Here is a 21,795-nt window from a genome sequence, read left to right as displayed (position 1 = left end):
AGGATGAAGGACAGAAGAAAGGAAACAGCTAGATACCAAATAAACATCAACCGGATGAAATAAGCTGCGTCAGGCACATTACTCACCCAGTTTGCCAAACAATTCCACTCCCAGGGCAGCATAGATAAAAAACAGGAGCATAAAAAGTAGGCCAAGGTTCCCTACCTACACAAGGAGAAAGCAGAACAAGGGTCAGGCAAGTTGAGGTCATGAATTAAATAGCTCCATCACATTTTAAACACAAGCTAAAGAGGGAATCATCATTTTCCCTTTTCCTGATCCAGCACCCTGCTCCCCTTTCACGCTTCTGCTTTAATAGACCCAGAGAAGTCTTCTGTGTGGAGGAAGGAGCAGATTCCCACATGCAAAGCTATATCTGAGGCTCTGTGGCCTCTCCATTGCCCTTCCACTCACCTGGATGCTGCCTTCATCTGTAATTTGGCCAACCTGTAGCTGTAGCCTCTGGCACTTAGCACTGCACTTCAGTGCAGCGGTAGTTTAAGTGACCTGGTGCTCTGGTTTGAGCTTTAAGAGCTTTTCCCTTCTGTTTGCCAGGTTTGAGATTCTGAGCACAAAGGCTGAGGGTTTCAGAGCAGTGACATTTACAAGACATGTCTCAAGCCACAAGAGGAATTGCCTGGTTTGCAAAGGTTTCCTTAGCCTGGAGGGCTTTCAGTAAAGCAACATATGCTGCAGTAAGATGTAAAGCTCTCCTGGCCTCGCCACTTCACAGATATTTCTCAACAACAACTACCTGCATTTTAGCTTTCAGTGGCTCAAAAGCTTTATTCCATATACCAAAGCTTAAATGCAGGCACCTTGCAGTTCAAACACTGTGTGGTGTGCTACTATTAGGTATTAACATGCCCTGCAAGGTGGCTGAAAGGGATGGCAATAGAAGTGCAACGATGCTAAAGGGAACACAAAGGTTCTTAGTAACAATGGCACTGCAGTTATCCACACTGGAGTCAATCACTACGTGGGTCTAAGCCTTTACAACATCTCAAAGAACAGGGATTTTTTGTGATACAGGCAGGGAACATGAAGGGCAGAGTAACTCGACCAGTTAAGCATCTGCATTTTACCTTCAGGTAACTCTGGTCACATTTACCTTTCCTGCCACTTTTAAACGCTTTGTGTCTCTCAGCTTGTAATGGAGATTTAGTGATCACATACTGATCATCATTTCATCTCTAAATAAAAACTAAGGTGGTCATTCAGGTACTCAGGCTGAGGGATTCATGATCTCCAAGGTATCTTCTAGTAAACCCTTCAGCTTGAGACAGCTTTCTTTTCTGAGGCAGCACTGCTTGCTGGATATTTGATCATGCTGCTTAATTTCCTTAGAAAGGTTATCAATATGATACCTGTTATCAGAAAATTAACACAGATATCACTTATGAAACAGGGGGTTTTTATATTAAAGAAATGGGAACAGTCAAATCACCCAGTGGAGGCTGTAATTGCTATAAAGCTTCAACTGGCTACTACACAGAGAGCTTTGCAATTCCACTAACGTTATTACTATCCTCCAGGGAATAAAAGAGATAATACAGGGAGGTGGATGGCTGGTCTTCATTATTTCATCTGCATGTACTGTCTTCTTCAGTAGTGTTTCCTAACTCATGTCTGCTAGACACTGATGGCTTGTAAGGCTGCAAAATGACTGTAAATGGGAAAACACAAGAAAACAGGGACACTGCAAATGCACCCACATACGCTGCTGGGGAGGCAAAGCAGCAAGGAATTAAAGGGAAGAAAAGTGCTAGGTTGAGTGTATATTAGACCCTAATGTTGTAGCACTGCAGAGGAAGATCTTGGATTTGTTTCAAAGCAGCCTATAAGCTGAATATTTTACTGATGGTTTAATGCCTAATAAATCAGTCTGCAAACTTTTGGCACTGATGAAATTTCAAGGAATTTAGCCTAACATCAAAGTTATTACCAGGTTATCAGTCAAAATTATTATCTCTCAACATGCAAAGCATGTTATGACCTAACATTTGCTCATAAGCCATTTGCCTACTCTCTAGTGTGCATTTGTAGAAGATTCTGTATCACGACTAATTACATGACTGAACCAATGTGTCTCATAACAAGTCCTTCAAAAACTAGTTTACGCTCATGGGTTTGCTGTGTAGGCTCAAGGCATCACAGCCATAGGCATATGCTGACACGTATGTTTGCTAATATGGTGGTTGTTGGTGGCTGCGTCTGCCCATGGTGAGAGTAGTTCCAAAGCTCAGCTGATGCTTCTCTTGGGAAGTGACTGTGATTTGGAAACGTGGCTATGTGAAAGAGAGATGCAGGTGACAGCAGCAAGTGAAAGGTCCTCACATGGGTGATGGGACCACTTGGTCTATTTGTGCAGCTTCTGGCTGTGTTGAATTAGTACAAATCATTGCTAGATGTAACATTTTGTCAGTGTTAGCCCGTGGCTCTCTGGTATACGTCCCTCTTCAGCCCATGGCCTGAGCACAGAGAAGGACCCAGGGCATGTTCTCAGAGATGGGCTGAGGTGGAGGTAACAAGGTCAGCCAGAGGCTGCTGAGCAGCAGAAAAGGCAGGCTCTATCTGTGTCTGTGACCTTGGGTGAGTCATTCCTCTCCTGTAACTCAACGTACCCATTTGCAATACCCTTGTGGATGGAGAATTAATGTCTCTAAAGCACTTTGAGATCTTTTGAGACCAGACAAGAAAAAGACTGTGCATGAATCATGTTTCTGGGAGGAACAGGAGGGGGCAGGAGCACATCCAGGCACTTTCCTCCAGCAGCCAAAGGCTGGAATGCCTTTGCTGGACATCAGGAACAGAGATCCAGCTCTGGTCATCAACCTCAGCTTTGGCAGCCAATCACCCAAGCAGGGTCTGAGAAGTGGTTCTGCTTTAGCAGCACTGACCAGGTCAGCCCATGCTCTGTTTATCCATCAAATTCCCCCTGATATGGGCTGGTGCCTTTGGCCGGGCAGTGAAAACTACAGATAACCTCTCTCTCTGGCAGCCAGGGACTATCCATCATTCGCTGTGGCTCCAGTGTTGAGGGGAAACTATGGCTTGTAGGAGATGAAGAACATCTTGGAGATGGTCTTGGTACCCTGAAGTATCTCAGAGAAGCCACAAGAGAAGATGGAGACACTGGTGAGTATCTGTGATTCCTCCTGAGCTTTCTGGCATCCTGGCTGTTATGGACTGCTGGCAAAAGTGTCTGTATGCCTAGGACAGAGGGATGCTGTGGGGAGAGAGGCAGAGTCTTCCATCCCACCCAGAGAAGCAGGGAGGGCCTCTATGAGGAGCTACCAGCCTTTACCTCAGTGCATCCTATTTGATCTGTGATCTACCATTGCAAAAACCCTGGAATGTGGCAAGAAAAGTGACTCTCCTCTCCACACACCCAGTAAACCCCTTCTTCCACTGCCCTTGCGTGGCCTGGAAAGGCTGTCTTTGCTTCACTTTTGTAGACATCCCTGCTATTAGCTTTTTGCCTTCTCCTAACTGACACTGCAGTAGCTAAACACCACTGCATGTCCCAACCTCTGACCTAGGCCCTAAGTGAAGACAGATCTATCTTAGGTTGTGTTAGCTTGATGTGCAAGGGTGTTGCATTGATCATGTAGAACAGGACACCAGCCACACGGGCACTACCGCTCCTCTGTTGCACTTCCAGATGTGTGATCCTACTCAAACCTCTCTAGATCCTCTTGCTCTGGAAGAGGCTTTGATGAAAGATGTGTCTCCTGGTGCCCCACTCCTGCAATGGCTGGCTGAAGCACACTATAGTTCCTCCTGTGGCTCTTCTGCTCTGACATCAATTATTTCTGCATCACTGGCCCACACCTTGGCATTTCAGTTGTTCATGCAGGCAACGCACACAGCAATCTGGGAAGCCTGTCAAGAGCAATTTCTCATAAAACTAAGCCTCTGCCAATCCTTTCCAAGGACATAAGTCCTCCTCATCTTCCTTCCAGCACTCTCCAGCCAAAGCAATAATCCTGGCAGCAGGAAAACAGGCTTATTCATGCACTGGACCCCAGAGAAAATGGACACATTTGTCTGCTTGGAAAATGGAGGCCATCTGTGTGGATTCCAGGACTAGTGGAAAGGGCCAGACAGACAACCTTGGAGGATAAAGTAATCTCACTGGTGCAACCACAAGGCTGAACTGAATGAGCTCCCTTTCTGGGTATCCACCAGTGTTAACAGCCAGCAGAATGGTGGCTTCTTTACCTACTGATTTCTGCTTCACCACTCAGATCTCTTGGGCATCTCTGTATTTCCCCCCAGCGTGCAGCACATACCTATCTTCCAAACCGTGCCTCATCTGCAGTGTTTGCTGCTAAGACATTTCTATTCTTGCTGTCTGAGCTTCACAGTCACTGTGGGTTTTCAGCATCTGGCCAAAAGCAGACTTGTTTCTGTCCCACAGCTGCTGTCAGACAATGCCAGAAAACCTCTTCAAGAGCTGAAGCTGAGATAAGCACAGGAATTGCAGCAGCAGGAAGAGTTAAACTCCTGCACAGGAGCAAACTACTGATTTCTGGGCACTGATAGAACAAGGAGTTCTTCACATTTTTCTTAGCAGAGAATCCATCTAGGGGTGTTCCAAGCTTTGAAGACAAAGACTTGGACTTGATGATCTTAAAGGTCTTTTCCAACATAGTTTATTCTATGATTCTATAGGAGGTATAGTCCTGCATCTAACTGATGTGCCATCCATAGACCAAGTGAGAAAAAACAAGGAAAAAGAACCCAGATCTTGTTAGGAAAGTTCCATATTTTACTATTGTCCTTTGGAAAGCAGGGGATGGGAAAAGCACTAAAGGATTACCATCACATAGGAGTCTACAGAGCAGACCTTGCTTACAAAAGCAGTGCAGCCACCAGATGTATGAACAAGGGAATATTCAGCTGAAGCACTGGAGTGGTGTAATTCATTATAATGCCTTAGTGGGGCCAGAGCTCATCAAGAAGAGGAAAACACTTGAAAGAGGTCTTGAAAACCTGCTTCGTACTGAGTGGTGATAGTTGGTTCTCTAAGTATTACTCAAGCTGTATTTGCTGCTGAATAAAACAGGAAGCTGATGAAAATCACCCCAAAAGAAGGAAGTGTAGAGCAATGAGAATACCTTGTCATTGTAAGGCCATAAATGGACATTTTACATACAGCAGACAAAGAATTTCCCTGGAAATCTTAATGAATAAACAGAAAAGGATTTTTTCTTGTCACTTTGCAGCCACATTCAATGAGGGTTTTCCAGCTGTGGTTTTAATAGCGGTAGGAACTTTGCTCCTGCCTTTTAAACGCAAGCTGCAGCTTTAGGAAGCGTGATTGTTGTCAGAGAGGTCTTCCCAAATTTCTCTTCTCATTTGCTGCATTTCACTGGAGGACAAAATAGCATTTTTATCTGCACAAGATCTGCTTGGAATATCCCTGGGGATTCCCCTTTACAAGAGACTTTGGATTGAATATAAACTGCAGAAACACCCTAAGGAAACAAAAGGCCTGGCCTGTAGCCACCCTATTGTTTGGGGTGGAGAGAAAATAAGAAGAGAAGAGAAAATATGCTCTGTAATCACAATGGCTTTGAAAGAAAAAGAAATAGACACAAATCAAATGGTTTCTTGAAATGCCAAAACAGGGGTCAGGCTGGTAAATTCCATGCTTTAGTCTCAGCCAAAATCCTTCACTGAGAAGGAAATCTGAATACCATAGAGCAAATGTGTCAGATTAGAAACATCTTTATGGCAGTGATGAAAAGTAAATGGGTCTTTCCAAGAAAAAGAAATTCCCCTTGTTTTCCAGTTCATTTTGAATAGACCACAGGCTTCTTTGTACTTAGCAACTAACTCATAGGGGTATATTTGGGGAATTACATTTACTAGTTCTACTGAATCCCCTGTGGCCACTCCTATTCTGGAAGAGAAGTCTACATGGTGTCTGCTTTTGGCCAAGTCACACTGGTATCATCCTGCCTTTGAGATGTGATCCCTCTGCAGGCAGCTGATCAAGATGTGACTGCCCACCATGGTGTGCTGCCATCTCCCTGTGCCTGTGGGGCTGGGAGAGGGAAAGCTTGGCTCTCCCTATACTACACTACCTTCTATCAGGACATAGTGGGACCGCTCGTAAACTCCTTCCAGTGATTCATCTATGGGATGTTTTGGAGGGGTTGAAAACTAAGGACTTGTCAGACCATCCCTGTGCATGGTAGAAGTTCTGTTTCTGAATTGCCAGCTTAGAGAAGAAGGCTGCAGAGTTCCTCTGCCTCATTCTTCATGGTTTTGCACCTCTTTTTAGTACTCACTTCTGGGTAAAGTGTGGCAGTAAATGTTTCCAGTAATGTCTGGAATATAGATCACCTGGATACAGCATCCTGGTGATAGATGGAATGCATAGGCAGCTGAGCTGACCCTAAAGACTGAAAGATTGGGATGCAGACCATTAAATCTACAAACTGGCAGAACACAGCTTAAATAGCATAAGGTTTTAAAAACAAAGGAACCCTAAACTTCTTGGAATTCTGATGTGCTTCAGATCTTTTTGAGGGAGGAGTGCAAGTCAGCAAAAGGTTTCTTTCCTTCTTTTTCCAAATAAATGGATCCATAAAAAAGCAGTGCCAGGAACTGAACACTGGAAAGATCCTATCGAATATTATGACTGGCAGCATCGTCGTTTCTCTTGCACCTCATGAGGATATGGTGAGTGGAAACCCCACTTCAAGCTTTTATCATCTCTACTTGCTTTTTATAGTCTGCAGTTCCTCTGTCAATAGGTGTCAATAAACATGGTTGCTCCTGTCTCACAAAGAAAACTGCTGAGCTGGAGGCTGTCTACTTCCAATGCTGTCACCAACAGCTTTCTCTGTCTATCCCTGTGTTTCCTGAACTTGGCAGTGAAATCTGTGTTTTATATGAGCTCTGCCTACAGCAACTGGCTTTCTGTTAACTTTCCATCATTGTGGTTCTTCCATCTAACAGTATGTGAGCAGCATGTGCCATGCAACACCCTGCTACCAAGGCACAGGTGGCTTTTAGTGCCCACCAAAGACAGTGGCACAGAGCTGCCCCCAGGCCCAAAAGGCATAGTCTGCCAAGGGGAACAAACTGAGCATGGATAAAGTCTGGGAGCTTACCTGGGGAAGTGCTTGTACCACTGTGTCCAGGAGAGCTCGCATCCCAGTGGCCATTTTGAGCAGTTTCAGCACTATAAAGAGAATCAAATCCTCGTCAGCAGGGCTAGGGAATATTGTGAGTAAAATCCATAAAAGAAAATCTGGCTTAAGATCTTGTAGGGAGGGTTTATATCTCTCTTGCATCTCTTCATACAGATAGCAAGCTCACTGCATCCTGGCAGGGCTCACAGAACATCTGAACATCCTGGCTATTTCACACACCAGTTAATGTTAAGGACATCAGTAAAATGGAACAAAAGCCACAAAAAGTCCACTGTGCCGTAGCAGGAAAATGGGAGAGTGATGGGGAGATACTTCATCGTGAAGAACATCATCTCAAGCTCTGATGCTCCCTTCTCCAGTGCTTTCTGCTTCTGTCTGCTGTGAGTGTAAATGGTCTGTGATCCTAGATCTGAATTAGAGACCAATCTAAGACGTCACTAGAAACACCCATAACCCACCCCCACCAGCTCATCACTGATCTGACATTTTGCAATCTTATCACCCAACTGCTCTCAAGTCAAACTGAAACAGCAGGGCTAGAAGAACAAATGGCCAAAGCATTTCCTGAGGTGTCTGAGGGATGGCTGGAGACCTACGGAGCAGGCCATACCTCGTGCTATTCTCAGCACCCGCATGATGCGGATTATGGTGGGGTTGATGGGCAGTGCAGCATTCATCTCAATTTCCTCCAGTGTGATTCCTACGATTGATAACAGAACTATGGCCAAATCCAGCTGATTCCACCTAAGAGACAAAGAGAGGAAGGACAAAGATCATACATGGACAGACATCCAAGAGTAGAGAATTAACTGTTAATAACAAGCACAAGCAAATCCCAAATGCCTCTCCTTTCTCACATCTGGGACCATGATGATCTATGTGGTACAAAATCAACTCACTGCAGCTGGCACAGCCTGGTTCTGAGACACAAGCTGCGGTAGGCTGTGACTGGGAAGTGTCCCTGCTTACCTTCTGGTCCCTACTGTCCCTCTGCTATCTACTTGGAGCCACTCTCAGGGACAAGGTACTAGGCTAGAGGAACCTTTGCTTGATGCAGTACATCTGCTCCCATGTTATGTCACTTGGCTTTTGAATTACTCCACTGATTTATAGATATTTTGTTGATATTTCCACACCAGTACAAGAAAGACAGCAAGAAATCGAGTGTCTTTACTACACAATTACCCTCATAACTCATATTGCTCATTGCAGCTTTCAACCACTTTGTCAGGATAAATGAAACAAACAAGCTGATCATGTGGAAAAGTGTCCAATCTTACCCTGTTCCCCACCAGCAAGTCATCAGACTACAATGTGCTTTCATACACATTTGTTTCTGGCTAAATATGAGGCAGGATAAAATCCCTAGGTCATTGCAGGTGGGATTTGAAGGCAGCGGGGCTGAACACAACTAACTCTGTCTTTGCCATAGGCTTTACAAAGGCAGCAATCTACCCAATGACTGATTTGGACTGCAAAGGAGACCTGTTCTGAGGGACTCTGTGACCTTAGGCTGGCAAAACTACTCTTTTGAGGACTGCATTGATGCCAACAAATTGTTTCTGACCTCTAAGGTGAGCTGGTCAGACCTGGTGGAGAGGCAAATACAGGGGGAAAGAATGTATTCAGAATGTTGTAAGATTCCCCAAATTCCTTCTGTAAAGCAATACCATCAGTTCTTAGAATGTTTAATACCTAAACTATAAAGTTTGCACCTATGGAGAGACAGCCCTTTGCTCTTCCTCACACACAGCATGTAGTGTAGTCATAATGATGCTACATTTACCCAGCATCTGGCTTTGAAACTGGGTCAATAACGGCTCTACCTCAAACACAAAGGAGTTTCAAATACTCTCACCTGTCCTTAAAGAACCTTCGAAACCCAAACGCCACCAACTTCAGAACTGCCTCGAACACAAAGACTATGGTGAACACATAGTTGCAGTACTTCAGGGCTTCATCCAGGGACTGAAAAGAGAGACACTGGTTAGACCAGCCCAACCTATCCTTTCCTAGACCTCCTGAGGAGGCACTGGCAGGCACAAGGATGGCATAGACACAGAGATATAAGAAGTAAAGTCGTAATAGCTTGCAGAGCTCAGTTACAAAACTGCGCTGAATCACACCCCAAAACTCAACTAAAGGCTTAGACACTGATGCAAACAAAACCCTCATAAGCACTAATGCTAGTCAAGAGCTATCAATCCTCCAAATTCAGTGCACAAATTGTTCAGTCTGGGCCAGAGAGAAATTCCATCCTTTCCCTATCTAACAAAATTAAGTTCTTCTGAACTGTCTTGCCTTGGGTAGAATAAAAGACTTGATGGATCATTTCTTTATTCCAGCATGGCAATCCTTAGGACAACGGCTTTGCTTCAAATGCTCAGAAAAAGAAATAATGTTGGAGATGGATTAAATCTTGCCTTCTTGAACCATGTTACATCTCTAGAGCTGGGCAGAGGATGGCCATATTTGGTGCAATGTTCATGCTCTCCACATTGCTGCCCTTGGAAGTCAGGAATCCACAGTGTTTATACTTTAAGATGATGAGTGTTTATAATGGATTTCATTGCAATTGTAGGCCAACAATAGCAAAAGAATCTTGATGGGACCTTAAAATAGATAATTGCAGAGTTGAAACAGCTCTGTGGTTGCGTGGGATTTAGGGAGAGGAGGGAGGAAGGGGGAATTTAGTTAAATGCAATATAGGTCTCTTACAATAAGAAAGACAACAATGAAGATCAAACCAGACACAACTGGAAATGAAATGCAATAGAAGGGTCTGCAAAGCAATGTCTGCTTTGTTGACAGAGGGAGCCTCAGGCCACAGGAAAGCTCTCCTCATCACGTGTGTGTGGTGACTGTGCTTTGCTGAGCCCAGATATGTGGGATGACCATGCACTGATTATTTGGGAACAAGAGCTCAAAGCTTTTTGGATGTTGACATTCCTCAATGCATTACAACACCTGGTTTTGTTCCAGAGCCTAAAATGAAATGGCAACTATAAAGTATTTGGGACAATTTACTATTTCACCTGAAGCACACTGCCTGAGCCTGACTTCTTATATTAACTATGATGGTTTGCATTCAGATTTACAACTCTGTTTTACAGGAACATAAACCAAGTGTAAGTAAGAACTAATCCAGATAAATAATATTTATACGAGAAGCAAAGGCTGTTATGCAAAGGAATTATTGGGGCAGAACTGCACACAGTCAGCTGGTGTAAAACACACACACGTTACCCTGGAGCTTGGTGCCCCTCTGGCTTTAGCATCCAGAAGGCATTTGCAGGTTACCTGGCAGACCATGCACTACTAGAAAATAAATCTTGAGCTTAGAGCTCTGTGAATAATGGAATGGAACATTAATAGACGCAGCGAATGTACAGGCTGTTTGATTTATGCCAAAGGTTTTGTTAGGAAAGAATGATTTTATGATATGTAAAGAAGGGTTGTACTTAACAGTCGGTTTATTCTAAATAATTGAGGAAGAGAAACGTTGCTCTGCATGCATTAACTTCATGTTTATATCTGTTAGTGGAATATTCCAAAACTCTGGACTGTTTTATAGCTTGAGGGGCAGTCATGTCTGGGATCAGAAGAGGAAATATTTGGCCTGGTGTTTTCCTAGTAAAAGTTTAGTTCCCTTTCTGTTATTCTCTGTTTTTTTTACACAAAAGCAATGGGAATCAAGCTTTTGGCTGAGGCAAGTGACTCCCAAATGGTAGAGCTGGCCTAAAGATGAATGGGTTGTAATGCTGAGTCTGGAGCCTGCTGAAGCTTTCAACCAACAGGAAATGGTCCCAAGGAAGTGGCGCTGGCTGCAGACCTCAATGGTATCTCAAGGGAACAGTGTATGGTCCTCAGGTCCTCTGGTATCCCCTGCTGCTGTGTTTCACAGCCAACACGTTGATGTGCAGTTCATACCTTTGGCTGGTTGTAGTGCTCCATTGACATAGTGATGACATTGACTCCAATGATGAAGGTGATGAAGAGGTCAAGATAGTGGCTGGTGCAGAGGGTGTGAATGTACTTCCTCGCTGGGGAATAGTCAGCGTAGTAAGGCCTGCGTTGGGCTTCTGCAGGAAAAGGAGACAGAAAGGCAACACAATGAACACAGGCCCTGCTGCATGGTTGGCAACCACCGCAATGTGGCCCACAGGTCAGGTCTTACACACACCCTAATGCGGGGCAAAGCCTGTGACAGAACTTGCTCAAGCAAGCCATGTGTGATGGCCAAGTGACTCCACCTCGCACTGAGAACTGCAGTAGCTGAGCCAAACCTCTTGTGCCTGCAGAATGGAGCTCTACAGCTTTGACAACCGAGTCCTTTTTCTCCCCCAAGTACTCTCTGTCCTTACTGCTCTGTCTCAAACTAGAGGAAAACATCTCCACTTCATGGGACTCTCGTCACAGGAAAGGTGAGAAGCAGGATGGAAATTAGACCCAAAGCCAAGAGAGAAGCTTCAAACCCAGCAAAGCTTCTACTCCAGTTTAGAGGAAAGGCTCAGGGCAGGTCTAATTTCTCTTCATCCCGCTGATGTCAGGTAACTCATAAGAGAACATACCCTGAGCTCAGCTTCTGTTACAGAAGTCTTTTGGCATATTTTAAAGATCTAAAGAAGACACCGCAATGCCTGTGGCAAAGTAGGGCACATGCGTGAGGGTTATAGCACACAGGAGAGCATCACAGCAATGGCGTGGGGTGCTCAGCGTTTGCCTCTACAAAGACCATCAGCACAAGCTCCTCTGGAAATATAAAACCAAGGGCATGGTTGTATCTGAAACACCACCCAGGCTATGACCACGTGAATTTTATATCTCTGTCCCTGGTCAGGACTCTTTTCTTGTCTTTGAAATGGGGATAGTTCTGCAGATGACCAAGTGCCTGAGGCTGTTCCAAGGAGGGAGTTTAGACACTGCCCTGTGACCAAGTTGTATTTACTGCGTGTCTCTCTTAAATTAGACCATGACCACAGGATGGTTGTGGGTGCTTAGATGGAGACACATATTTCTCAAACTTCAGAAATGTAAATACTCAAAGAGTGTACTTCAGGTCACAGTCAGCATTGCTGTAGAGTTTGCAAGTGGAAGAGACATGTTGGGTCATACTAAGTCACAGCAGGATTGGTCTTAACAGAGAGTGGGTTTGTTGCTCATGTTTTGGCAAATTCAGCATAAGGAGCTAGGAAAGAGCTGGAAATCAGGAGGTAAGTAAGTTCAAAAGCACTCAGTGCCTTCCTGAAATGCATCTTCCACTCCTCTCATCTTGCTGGCATCTTTCAGTTAAAGTGACTTTTGAAATGGGTTTTGTTTTGGTAGCAAAACTGATGCCAGATTCAAGTCCAAACCCTTAAAATTGGATAAAGGGAAACTGAATCTGTTGCTCTCTTTCAGCTCCTATTTCTGGTAGATAAAAGTGGAGTGGAGGCATTTGAAAAACATTTCCTTCTGACCAGGGCCACCAAGACTGCTTTTTCGCTCCTAATGGGTGTGGAAAAACAAGATGAAAGCAAACACAGTCATTTTGGATACATTTTTCTCTTGCTTTCATGTGCCACGTGCCTTTGTCCTACCGGTCATCTTGGACTGGTAGAGTTGTGTTTGCTACTGAGCTCCGCTGATCTGCTGTGTTTAAAAAATACTAGTAAAAACATAGCAGTAGAATATTTATTTGAGCCTGCACAATGTGCTTTCATGTGTGTTCAGGATTGCAACAGACTTCTTGGGTTTGTGTTTGGAAATGTCTTCTTGGAAATGCCAAATATCAGCTTGTTGGGTGGTCCCAGAATACCCCAAATAGTCAAGTGTTGTATTAAGAGACTTATTTATTAACAACAAATGGTTGATTAATGGAGCTCAGAACAGCATTAGCAGTGCTGTGTGGTGTGTGGACACGCTGGGTAGCAGCACAGAAGGAGAACAGGCTGTAGGTGACTGCAGCTACTCTTGTTTAGGATGCACTACGTCCCTGAAGCCAAGTTAACAGATGAAAAAGAAACTTCTCCTGGGGAAACACGTATAAGGACAGTCTGGGATAAAGTTGACAACAGTTTGAAACACGTGCAACAACACAGTCATGCTTGGTGCAGTAATCCATGCAATGTCCATTAGAGGAGATGCTGCTCATGCGAGGCTAACGGTGAGCAGGGGTGTACAGGAAGGACAGGCCAGCTTCTGCTTTTGGTGATGCTAACATTGGGTCAGGACAAGCCTATGGAGGCAGATAGGTTGCAGCGGAGTGAAAGCAGTGAGAGGTCAGCCACACAGCTTCACTGCAGCTCTGACCCACTTCGGGCAGGAGGGAGGCTGCATTTCAGAGCTCCAAAGCCCTCATCTCTGCTGGGTCAGTGTTCGTTCCCGGTCCTTTTAAGAACAGGAGTTTTACTTCAATCAACAGCACAGTGAGTGGCTCTGGCTTTCTCTCAGTTCAGACACACACTTTTACTTCTTAGTGAGGATATACTACATTATTCTCCTCAGTTTGGGTGTTAAGTGCTTGTTGCACAGCCTGCTTAGCCAGAGATGCGGAACCTGCAGGAGAACCTGTATGAGAACAGTGCACCATGGGGATGCGGGCACAGCAAACAGGGGAGATCTAATGCATCATTAATTACTGCAGGCAAAATGCAATCTGGGCCTGGGTTTTCCAGGAAAACAGCTGCTGGGATGAGTCTCCATTCAGCCAACTAGCAGACTTACATCAAACACAGACAAGTATCCCTGCCGCTGATGGTTTGAACTGGTGGAAATGCAGGAGGGAAAGGAGAAACCATCAAATATACATAAAAGGAAAAGCACAGTCCTTTCTCAACCCTGCTTCTAGATGTTGGCTGAGGCTTGAACCTCACCTTTCTGCAGAGTATTTAAACTACTTTGCTGCTGATTCTGCTGACATGAAAATTAATGAAGCACTGTCTCTTAGCTTAAAAGCATTTAGGTTGGCATTTCAATTGCTAGCTACAGCTCCTCCATTATTCTCCTCTGCATGAAACATTAGAAAGCCCTAATGGGTTTATATGCATGCTTGGCGCAGAGTAGCTCTATACCTGCAGCTGCCTGGAAAAATAAGCTAGATAGTTTGATAATTCCCTAGCTGGAAATACTAAGCAGATGTGCCCAAACTTTTAGTTACAGCTCAAGTATTTCTGCTGGATCAAGCCACGGTTGTGGCATTTAAATACCACTGTGCTGCCCATGACTGCTCCCCCCTAGAGAGGAAGACTTGCAGTCAGTGCTGTGAAAGGCATCTCTGCTTGGTCTTAAACCAAATCTGGCCTCTTCCTTCTAAAATGCCCAGATGCTCAGCCCTGTGTTGGGAAATGCCTCAGGGAAACATGGCTGTGACCACGCTCATACAGAGCAGAAAGCAGCAAAAAGCATCTATTTTCTGAGTTCTTCAATTTTGGGGTCTTCCCAGAGACCAGTGACTTGGTGATACTACTGGAAGGCACTCTCTGCTCCCCAGCTTGGGCCTCCCCAGGCTGAGCCAGGCATTTCCAGCTTTCCCAGCATTGCCTGCACTGCTTTCAGCACACAGCATCACCCAGACCCCACTCGCAGCCTCTGAAGACCAAGAGCACTGCTTGTGCGTGACTTGACATCAAGCTCTGCTCAGGGCTTCACAGCACAAACAGGAGGGTTGGATTTGGCTTTGTATCATGAATACAGAGGAGATGAAGCTGATCCATGTGGTTTTAATACAAAAATTCAGTCTGGGAAGGCTGGTTTTGGTCTGTGTCTTCTGAGAACTTCATTAAAAGGTTAGGAGCTGCAGGACTGTTAAATTACAGTACCACATATTTACATAGTAGATAGAGTGGATGGAGGTAGTGACAGTGTCAGAAAAATATTCTAGTTTATCTTGAATTTTTACCTTCATATTTAATAGTACACTGTGTATTTCTGCCTTGAAAACCACATCAAACGCATTTCTGCAGTGTATTCCAACCCCACGCCCTATTTACTCGTGTGAGTTAACTGGCAAACCCAGGGCCTTCTTTCAGTGCTGAGCTTATTGTAGCCTGGTTCTGAAGGCTGGGCTGTTCTCACTGAACCAGCACCCTGCTGATATGTTGGGTCCATGTTTGGGGCAATGGTTGGACTTGATCCTAAAGGTCTTTTCCAACCTAGTTGATTCTGTGATTCTCTGTTGCTGATGCCTCGAGTGATGCTCGTTGCAGGAGCAGAGAGAGTCAAGGCACGCTGACAAGGGCTGGGGGGTGTCACCCTGTCCTGTCCCTTCATGACAGTGGCTCTCAGATGGGAAACAAGAAACTTGTTGGAAAGGTATGAGGTAGTGTCTGACAGAGAGATGTGAGCTGAAAGGGACCTTCCTGCCAGGTTCCTGAAAGTACCCCAAAAAGAGGCACATGATGATTCCCCATCCCACTTGCATGGGGTCTGATGAAGGAGCTGTGTCCTGCTGCAGGGATGTCCCCTCCATAGAGCAATCCCTCTGCCAGGCTCATAGGTCTGCACACAGGGTCTAAATCCTGGACCCAGCCTGCAAAGCCTGGGATTTGTACCCAGGGCCTGCTCAGATGAAAACATCCAGGCACTGATAAGCTGTAACCCATTTCCAGGCCTGAGCCCAAGCCTACTGCGGCTCAATGATCCATTTCTCTCTGTGTAGATACCTACAAGATGTCCAAAGACCTCAATACACAGAAATACACATAGGTTTGCTACACACAGAGGACATTACAGACAGGAGACAGGACACAAAGACAAGATGCCAAGCAGACAGAGCGAGTCCAGATGTGCTGCTCAGGTACATCTGTTGGCTATGCTGGATTTGACTCTTGTTACCAGCCCTAATTCTTCTTCCCCTTTATGATCTCTTGAGGCCAACTGCTAGAAATGGTAACTAAAGCAAAAGCAGGGTTCTCAGCTAAGCTTCCCAATGTAGACTCCTGCGCTCATCCTGCCTCTCGCCTGCTCCTCCATATGGGTGACACACACAGCTCAGGGGCACGTGGAAAGCATGTGCAGCATCCCATCCCTGCATGTGTACACAGACATTCCCCCACAGACACTGTGCCACACACACAGCACCATCCACATTTCACATCTTTCTGAGTCTGCCATATCCATCATCTTCTGAATTACCCAGAAGGTGAAAACTTCTCCCATTTAAATAATAAAAATAATCCATCAAAATGCAAATAGCAACCTTCCAAAATGTGTATCAGGTATTTTATTTCACCTTGTTCATGACTAATATTTGGCCACCAACCTGTCCATGCTGAACAGAGGCATGCAGGAGATCTCAGAGCCAGATGATCTGAGGTAACCTCCTGGAAGTCCAACACATGACCGACCATTTAGCCTCTCAGTTGCTATATTGGACTTGATCCCCTTCCAGAAAGCTGTCCTCCTCCCTGTGTGCTCTGCAGTGAAATGTTACAACCTGTATCTGTGCAGTGCCTGGGTCTGAAGTATCTCCTTGACTCTATCCTTCAAGATGATAGCTGAATAAAGAGGGGCAATGGGAGAGCGTCCATCGCTTTGACAGGGACTAGCTCTTCTTGGTGTCTAAGCACAGGCTGTAATAAGGTTTACTTACTAATCAGGAACAGCAACTGGCTGGGGTTAAGCTATCCCTCCTTACCTGTGCCCCAGTCTATTTTGTCTAAAGATGCTTAATATTCTTTGTAAATAAGCTTTTTTTTTGCATATAAGCTTTGAGTTTATCTGAATGTCTTCTTGGGTCAGCACATTGGGGGAGAACTGCTGCACAAGCAGGAGGACTCTTGAGAGCTTGAAACTGATTTCTTTTATTGTGTTGGAAATGCTGCCTTCAGGATTTCCACTTCTAATCCTAGCTGGAACTTCAAACTCAAAAACCAAGATGGGAAAAGGGAAATGAAATTGTATTTGAACTCTTCTGTATCTCTGGAGAGACTCAAAGTCAGTTTGCAGCTGGCTGGTTTGATCTAGATTTCATGCTAACCCAGCTACTTAACTCACTGCTAGCTAAGATGAAACAGGCTTGGCCTTCACTGTGGTGTCAGGTCACTCTGTCATTAAGGCCCTGTGAGATCATGGTGCAAACAGTAATGCTGAGGTCACTCATGGCTCTAAAAAAGAGGACTCCAACAGCAGGAAGGAAGCTGTGAGGGTTGGGTTTCTAGTGGCAAACCCTCTGAGTACTATGTCCTTAGAGCCACAGAAAAGACTGTTCAACCTAACTGCAGTTTTCCCAGCTAGAAATGGATAGCTACGGCTTGATATTAAGGAAACAACAAGCTATTTGTCACAGTTGTCTTTACAGGAGATCTCACAGAGCAGCACAGTACTAGGCAAAGAGCCACAGGACTGCTGTGGCAAGCAGGGCCAAAAGCACTCAAGCCTTATCCCTGACTAAGCCCATCTTTCATCACAGTGGCCAAGCCACGTTCCCTCACTTACTTTTGAAAATGCTTGCCAGCATCTAATGCAGGCTATCCCTGCTCACTAAAACTGGCTGGGAAGTTGGTGTGGTTGGTTTCCTGACAGTTTCCCTGGGAATACCCACCAGATGCTATAGGCAGCTTATCCCTGGCAGAGCCTGCCAAGGAGCAGTGGAGGTAAGAAATAATACATGAGAACCCCTGGGAAAGTTTAAGTCAGGAAAAGAGGACATGCTCAGGTGTTTTTCTGATCTGGTTTGATGATCCCTACTAGATCCACTGAGGAGGAGATTTCAGCTAAAGGCCTTCTGTTGGACTGTGATGGCCCTGCATCTGGCCAGTATTTCCATGTAGACTGAGTACAAGGACAAACTGAGTCCCAGCAGCTCCCCCAGCCTGTGATGGGGCAAGCATCTCTTGTAATGGACATCTTCCGGAGAAGAATTTTCTGGACAGCCCCATCCTGGGGCTCCATTTCTCTCGCCAGGGCTGTGGGTTTGTTCATGCCCTCATGCAGCACGTTTATGGCATGCGGGGCCATGCGCTAGGACTCTAAAAAGCATCACAATTATTTTGTCTAAGAAAAGAACTAATAAATCAAATCCACCATCCTCAGATGCAAGCGGCACTTTAAGCCACTGGGCTACCCTTGGGACTGGCCTTCATGCACACAGTAAGCACTGAGCTGTTTACTCACTGCATCCCCCAGTCACACCGCAAGCTCCCGCTCGGTGCTTGGGACACCTCTGCCTTGCAGAGCACGATAGAGAGCTCTGCTTGGAGGAGGATTTCCTCCCCAGCCAAGTAAACAGGTAATGCTTTACTTAGGGCTTGTAGACGACAATTCCAGGGTGTTGGCAACCCAAGACTTAAGGTACCGCGTCAAAGAGGTAACGAAACAAAACAGCCTCTTGAATCCCATGGAAACAAAACCAAAGGGAAATGAAAGTTTTGCTTTGGGAGCAGGCAGGGCTCAGAAAGATTTGGGTTTGTAATGCAGTCTACCGACCAGACAGGTACATCTCCTTACTCCTGCGCTTTTTCTCCAGGCGTCTGAGGCGCTTCTCCTCCCGCCGTCGGGCCTCCTCTGCCTCCTGGTGCTGGCGGCACTTGTGGAAGTTCTCCACCACCACTCCCACAAACATGTTGAGCACGAAGAAGCTGACGATGAGCAGGAAGGAGATGAAGTAGAGAAGCATCCAAGGGTTATGGTTCTGGATGGGCTGAGATGGGGAATTAGAAAACAGAGAAGCTCAGCCTGGAGAAGAGAAGACTGCGTGGTGACCTCAGAGCAGCCTTCCAGTATCTGAAGGGGTTCTACAAGGATGCTGGAAAGGGACTCTTAATCAGGGACTGTAGTGACAGGACAAGGTGTAATGGGTTAAAACTGAAACAAGTGGAAGATATAAGGAAGAAGTTCTTTACTGCGAGGGTGCTGAGGCACTGGCACAGGGTGACCAAAGAAGTGGCAAATGCCCCATCCCTGGCAGTGTTCAGGGCTAGGTTGGACACAGTCTTGGGTGACATGGCCTAGTGCAAGGCATCCCTGCCCATGACAGGATGGTTGGAACTGGATGATCTTAAGGTCCTTTCCAACCCAAACCATTCTATGATTCTAGGTGGCATGGACATGATGTGTGTAAGTCAGGGTACTGGGGACTCTGGAGCAGCAAGCTACAATACACTGTTGTGGGGAGGAGGAGAGGGCTGAGAGGAGTTAGGAGATTTTTCCCCAGTTTCCTCTCATTCACTTTCTCACTGACTAGAATTATACTTCTGTTGTAAAAGCCATCCTACCCTCCATAAGTGGGCTTACAGGATTGAACTGATTTATTTCATATAGCTTAAGATAAAACTCAGTGGATGTGCATCGTTCCACCTGTGAGATCAATTTAGTTAAAAATAGGCTCCAGCTTACTTTTATTTAGATGTGGGTTCATGGTTAATGTTTCTCAGTTGTTATGAGATCTTCAGAAGCAGGAGAAAATTAGGTAGAAAGTGTTATTGCAGCTACAATTGTACTACTCATCTAAGACTCTTGACTTCCCTTTGCAAATGCCACATAATACACAAACTTAACAATGTCTCTTTCATAACATTCCTGTTTTTTCCCCACCTCATGTGAGTTTGCTCTTATTCATCATGCCTTCTGTGAAGCTGCTGTGCCATAGCACATGTGGCTCCTCAAGTACAGCTCAAGTACCATCATTCAAATTAAAAACCCCATCAATGCTTGTTTACATACTACATGGTACTCAATGAAGAACAGAAAACCTTGGCAGCCCAATATACAGTCAGTTCCTATAGCTCTGCTCCTTCCTGGGACTTCAAAACCATCAGAGTCACCCCAGCATGAGACTCGTGAGAGCAACACAGCTGGACTCTGCAGTCTATTTACCTGTTGGTCAATACCCACAGCATCCAAACCATCGTACATGATGTTCACCCAACCATCTTTGGAGGAGAGGACAAACAAGGACATGAGGGCCTAAAAGAAAATAAACAAACAGAAAAGCTTGGTCTTGCATTTTAGTTCCTAGAAAAGAAAACACAACAGACAACACTCAGCAAAACCAATGCACAGCTCAGAACACATCATCTGGCCTGGGGCTGGTGGAGAGATGCAGCATATTGTGGATGCTTTTACCTATTTCCATATCTGGCTTAAAAGTGAGCAAACTAGAGCTGTTAACACTCCTTTTCTTTCACATACAGGCTGACTTATGCTTAGACACATCAGGCTTTCTGATCACCAGAGCATGATTAAAAATCAGTATTGCAGGCTGGCCCAGTATCGTGGGGTTTTAAAAGGCAATAATATATCCCAGCTCCTTCTCCGAGCTGTCTTGCTTTTCAGCCAGTATATAACACCATATTTAATTTCAATTGCAAACATAACAGGGGGAAGTCAAGAGACTAAAAGTGACTTGAGGTCCAGACATAAGCGACTGCATGTAAAAGCAGTGGCTTTAAAAGAGCACTCTCTTATAAATAAGGAATTGTATAATCCTAGCAAGTCTGGCTGCAGGAAATCAAGAGGTGATCTGATCCATTTTACCTGTTAGGGTTGCTTCCAATAGATGAATGACTACATTGTTCCTATGATAAAGGTTCCACACCCTCCTCAAGGATACATGTTAAGTGCTCATCCATTAAGAACTGTTACAGAAAATCCCTGCAGTGAGGGCTTTACCTGTCCCAAATTGTCAAAGTTGTACTTCCGCCGAACCCATCTGTAGCGAGCATTGGTGCAGTCAGTTTTCGTAGTGATGTTTTTCACATCAGGACCATCACAGTAGTAGAACTTGCCTTTAAAAAGCTGTATTTGAGAAGCACCAAAAATAAAAAAGAAAAAAAAAGAGGCTTTGAAAAGTCTATCCCCTGATTTATCTTTCTTTCCCCTAGTAGCTGTTTGTCAAGTTCAAATTCCTCTCCTTCCAGCTCAGATTCCTGTCTTAACATACATGGCAGGAAAACATCTCTGGTGAAACTTCAGGCACTGAGATATTGTTGTGTATTGCCTCAGATGCAGAAAGAAGATGACCCTGTAAGCCAGCTCTGTCTTGTTGGGATGATGACAATCTTCTCTCTAAGGAAGAGATATTCTATACATCCTAGCACACAGAGCTAGGAGAGATCTTGGGTATTTGTGTTTTCCTTCTCCTCCCTCGGGCTTAGCTGGTGCTGTTTTGTCCATCAGGGAGGGCTGCTCTTCTAAGAAGCCTCCAGTGAGCAGATGCCAACCCCACCCCAGAGCAGTTATAAAGCAGCCTGGCTCTCTTTTCCTAACACCTAATTGAAATCTCCCTTTGGACATATTTAAGCTCAGTACTTCCACCTTAACCCTAGGTGGTGAGCAAAACAGCTTCTCTTTTGCAGCAGTCACTTAGAGATGGCTCTGGGGAGGGAAATACTCTACCTGGACCCCTAAAATCCCAAAGATAATGAAGAAAGCACAGCAGATGAGGACAATATTCCCAATAGGCCTCAAGGACGAGATCAAGGTTTCTACCACCAGCTTCAGACCTGGGGCTCTGCTGATGACTCTGGAAAAAGCAAAACAATAAAGGTTTTAATATGGTTGTTTTTCCTCCTCTGCTTGGGCTGCAGTAAAGCTAACACAACCCTCCTCTACCTGTAGGCAGCATTCAGAGATGACAACCAGAACATTCACAGTCACATCAGATGGAATTAAAGAAGAGTAAGACACCCTGTCAATGGTGTTG

The 21,795-nt window shown here is 45.1% G+C and overlaps 1 protein-coding gene across 1 annotated transcript in view; it reads right to left on the bottom strand.

The window, feature by feature from the left end:
- CACNA1H (calcium voltage-gated channel subunit alpha1 H) overlaps window positions 1-21,795 on the bottom strand; it is a gene marked incomplete at both ends in the record, with an annotated part of 234,841 nt that overhangs the window by 10,109 nt on the left and 202,937 nt on the right. The window contains 9 exons of the mRNA XM_080619099.1: window positions 87-165; window positions 7,131-7,201; window positions 7,783-7,916; window positions 9,031-9,140; window positions 11,103-11,254; window positions 18,579-18,792; window positions 19,968-20,057; window positions 20,763-20,888; window positions 21,489-21,615. Coding sequence (XP_080475225.1) covers window positions 87-165; window positions 7,131-7,201; window positions 7,783-7,916; window positions 9,031-9,140; window positions 11,103-11,254; window positions 18,579-18,792; window positions 19,968-20,057; window positions 20,763-20,888; window positions 21,489-21,615 — 1,103 coding nt within the window. The remainder of the gene's footprint in view (window positions 1-86; window positions 166-7,130; window positions 7,202-7,782; window positions 7,917-9,030; window positions 9,141-11,102; window positions 11,255-18,578; window positions 18,793-19,967; window positions 20,058-20,762; window positions 20,889-21,488; window positions 21,616-21,795) is intronic.

The sequence above is a fragment of the Psittacula echo genome (genome assembly GCF_963264785.1).
Source record: "Psittacula echo genome assembly, chromosome: 5".
NCBI lineage: Eukaryota > Metazoa > Chordata > Aves > Psittaciformes > Psittacidae > Psittacula > Psittacula echo.
The sequence above is the reverse complement of the archived record's forward strand: the minus strand, read 5'-3'. Positions and strand labels throughout refer to the sequence as shown.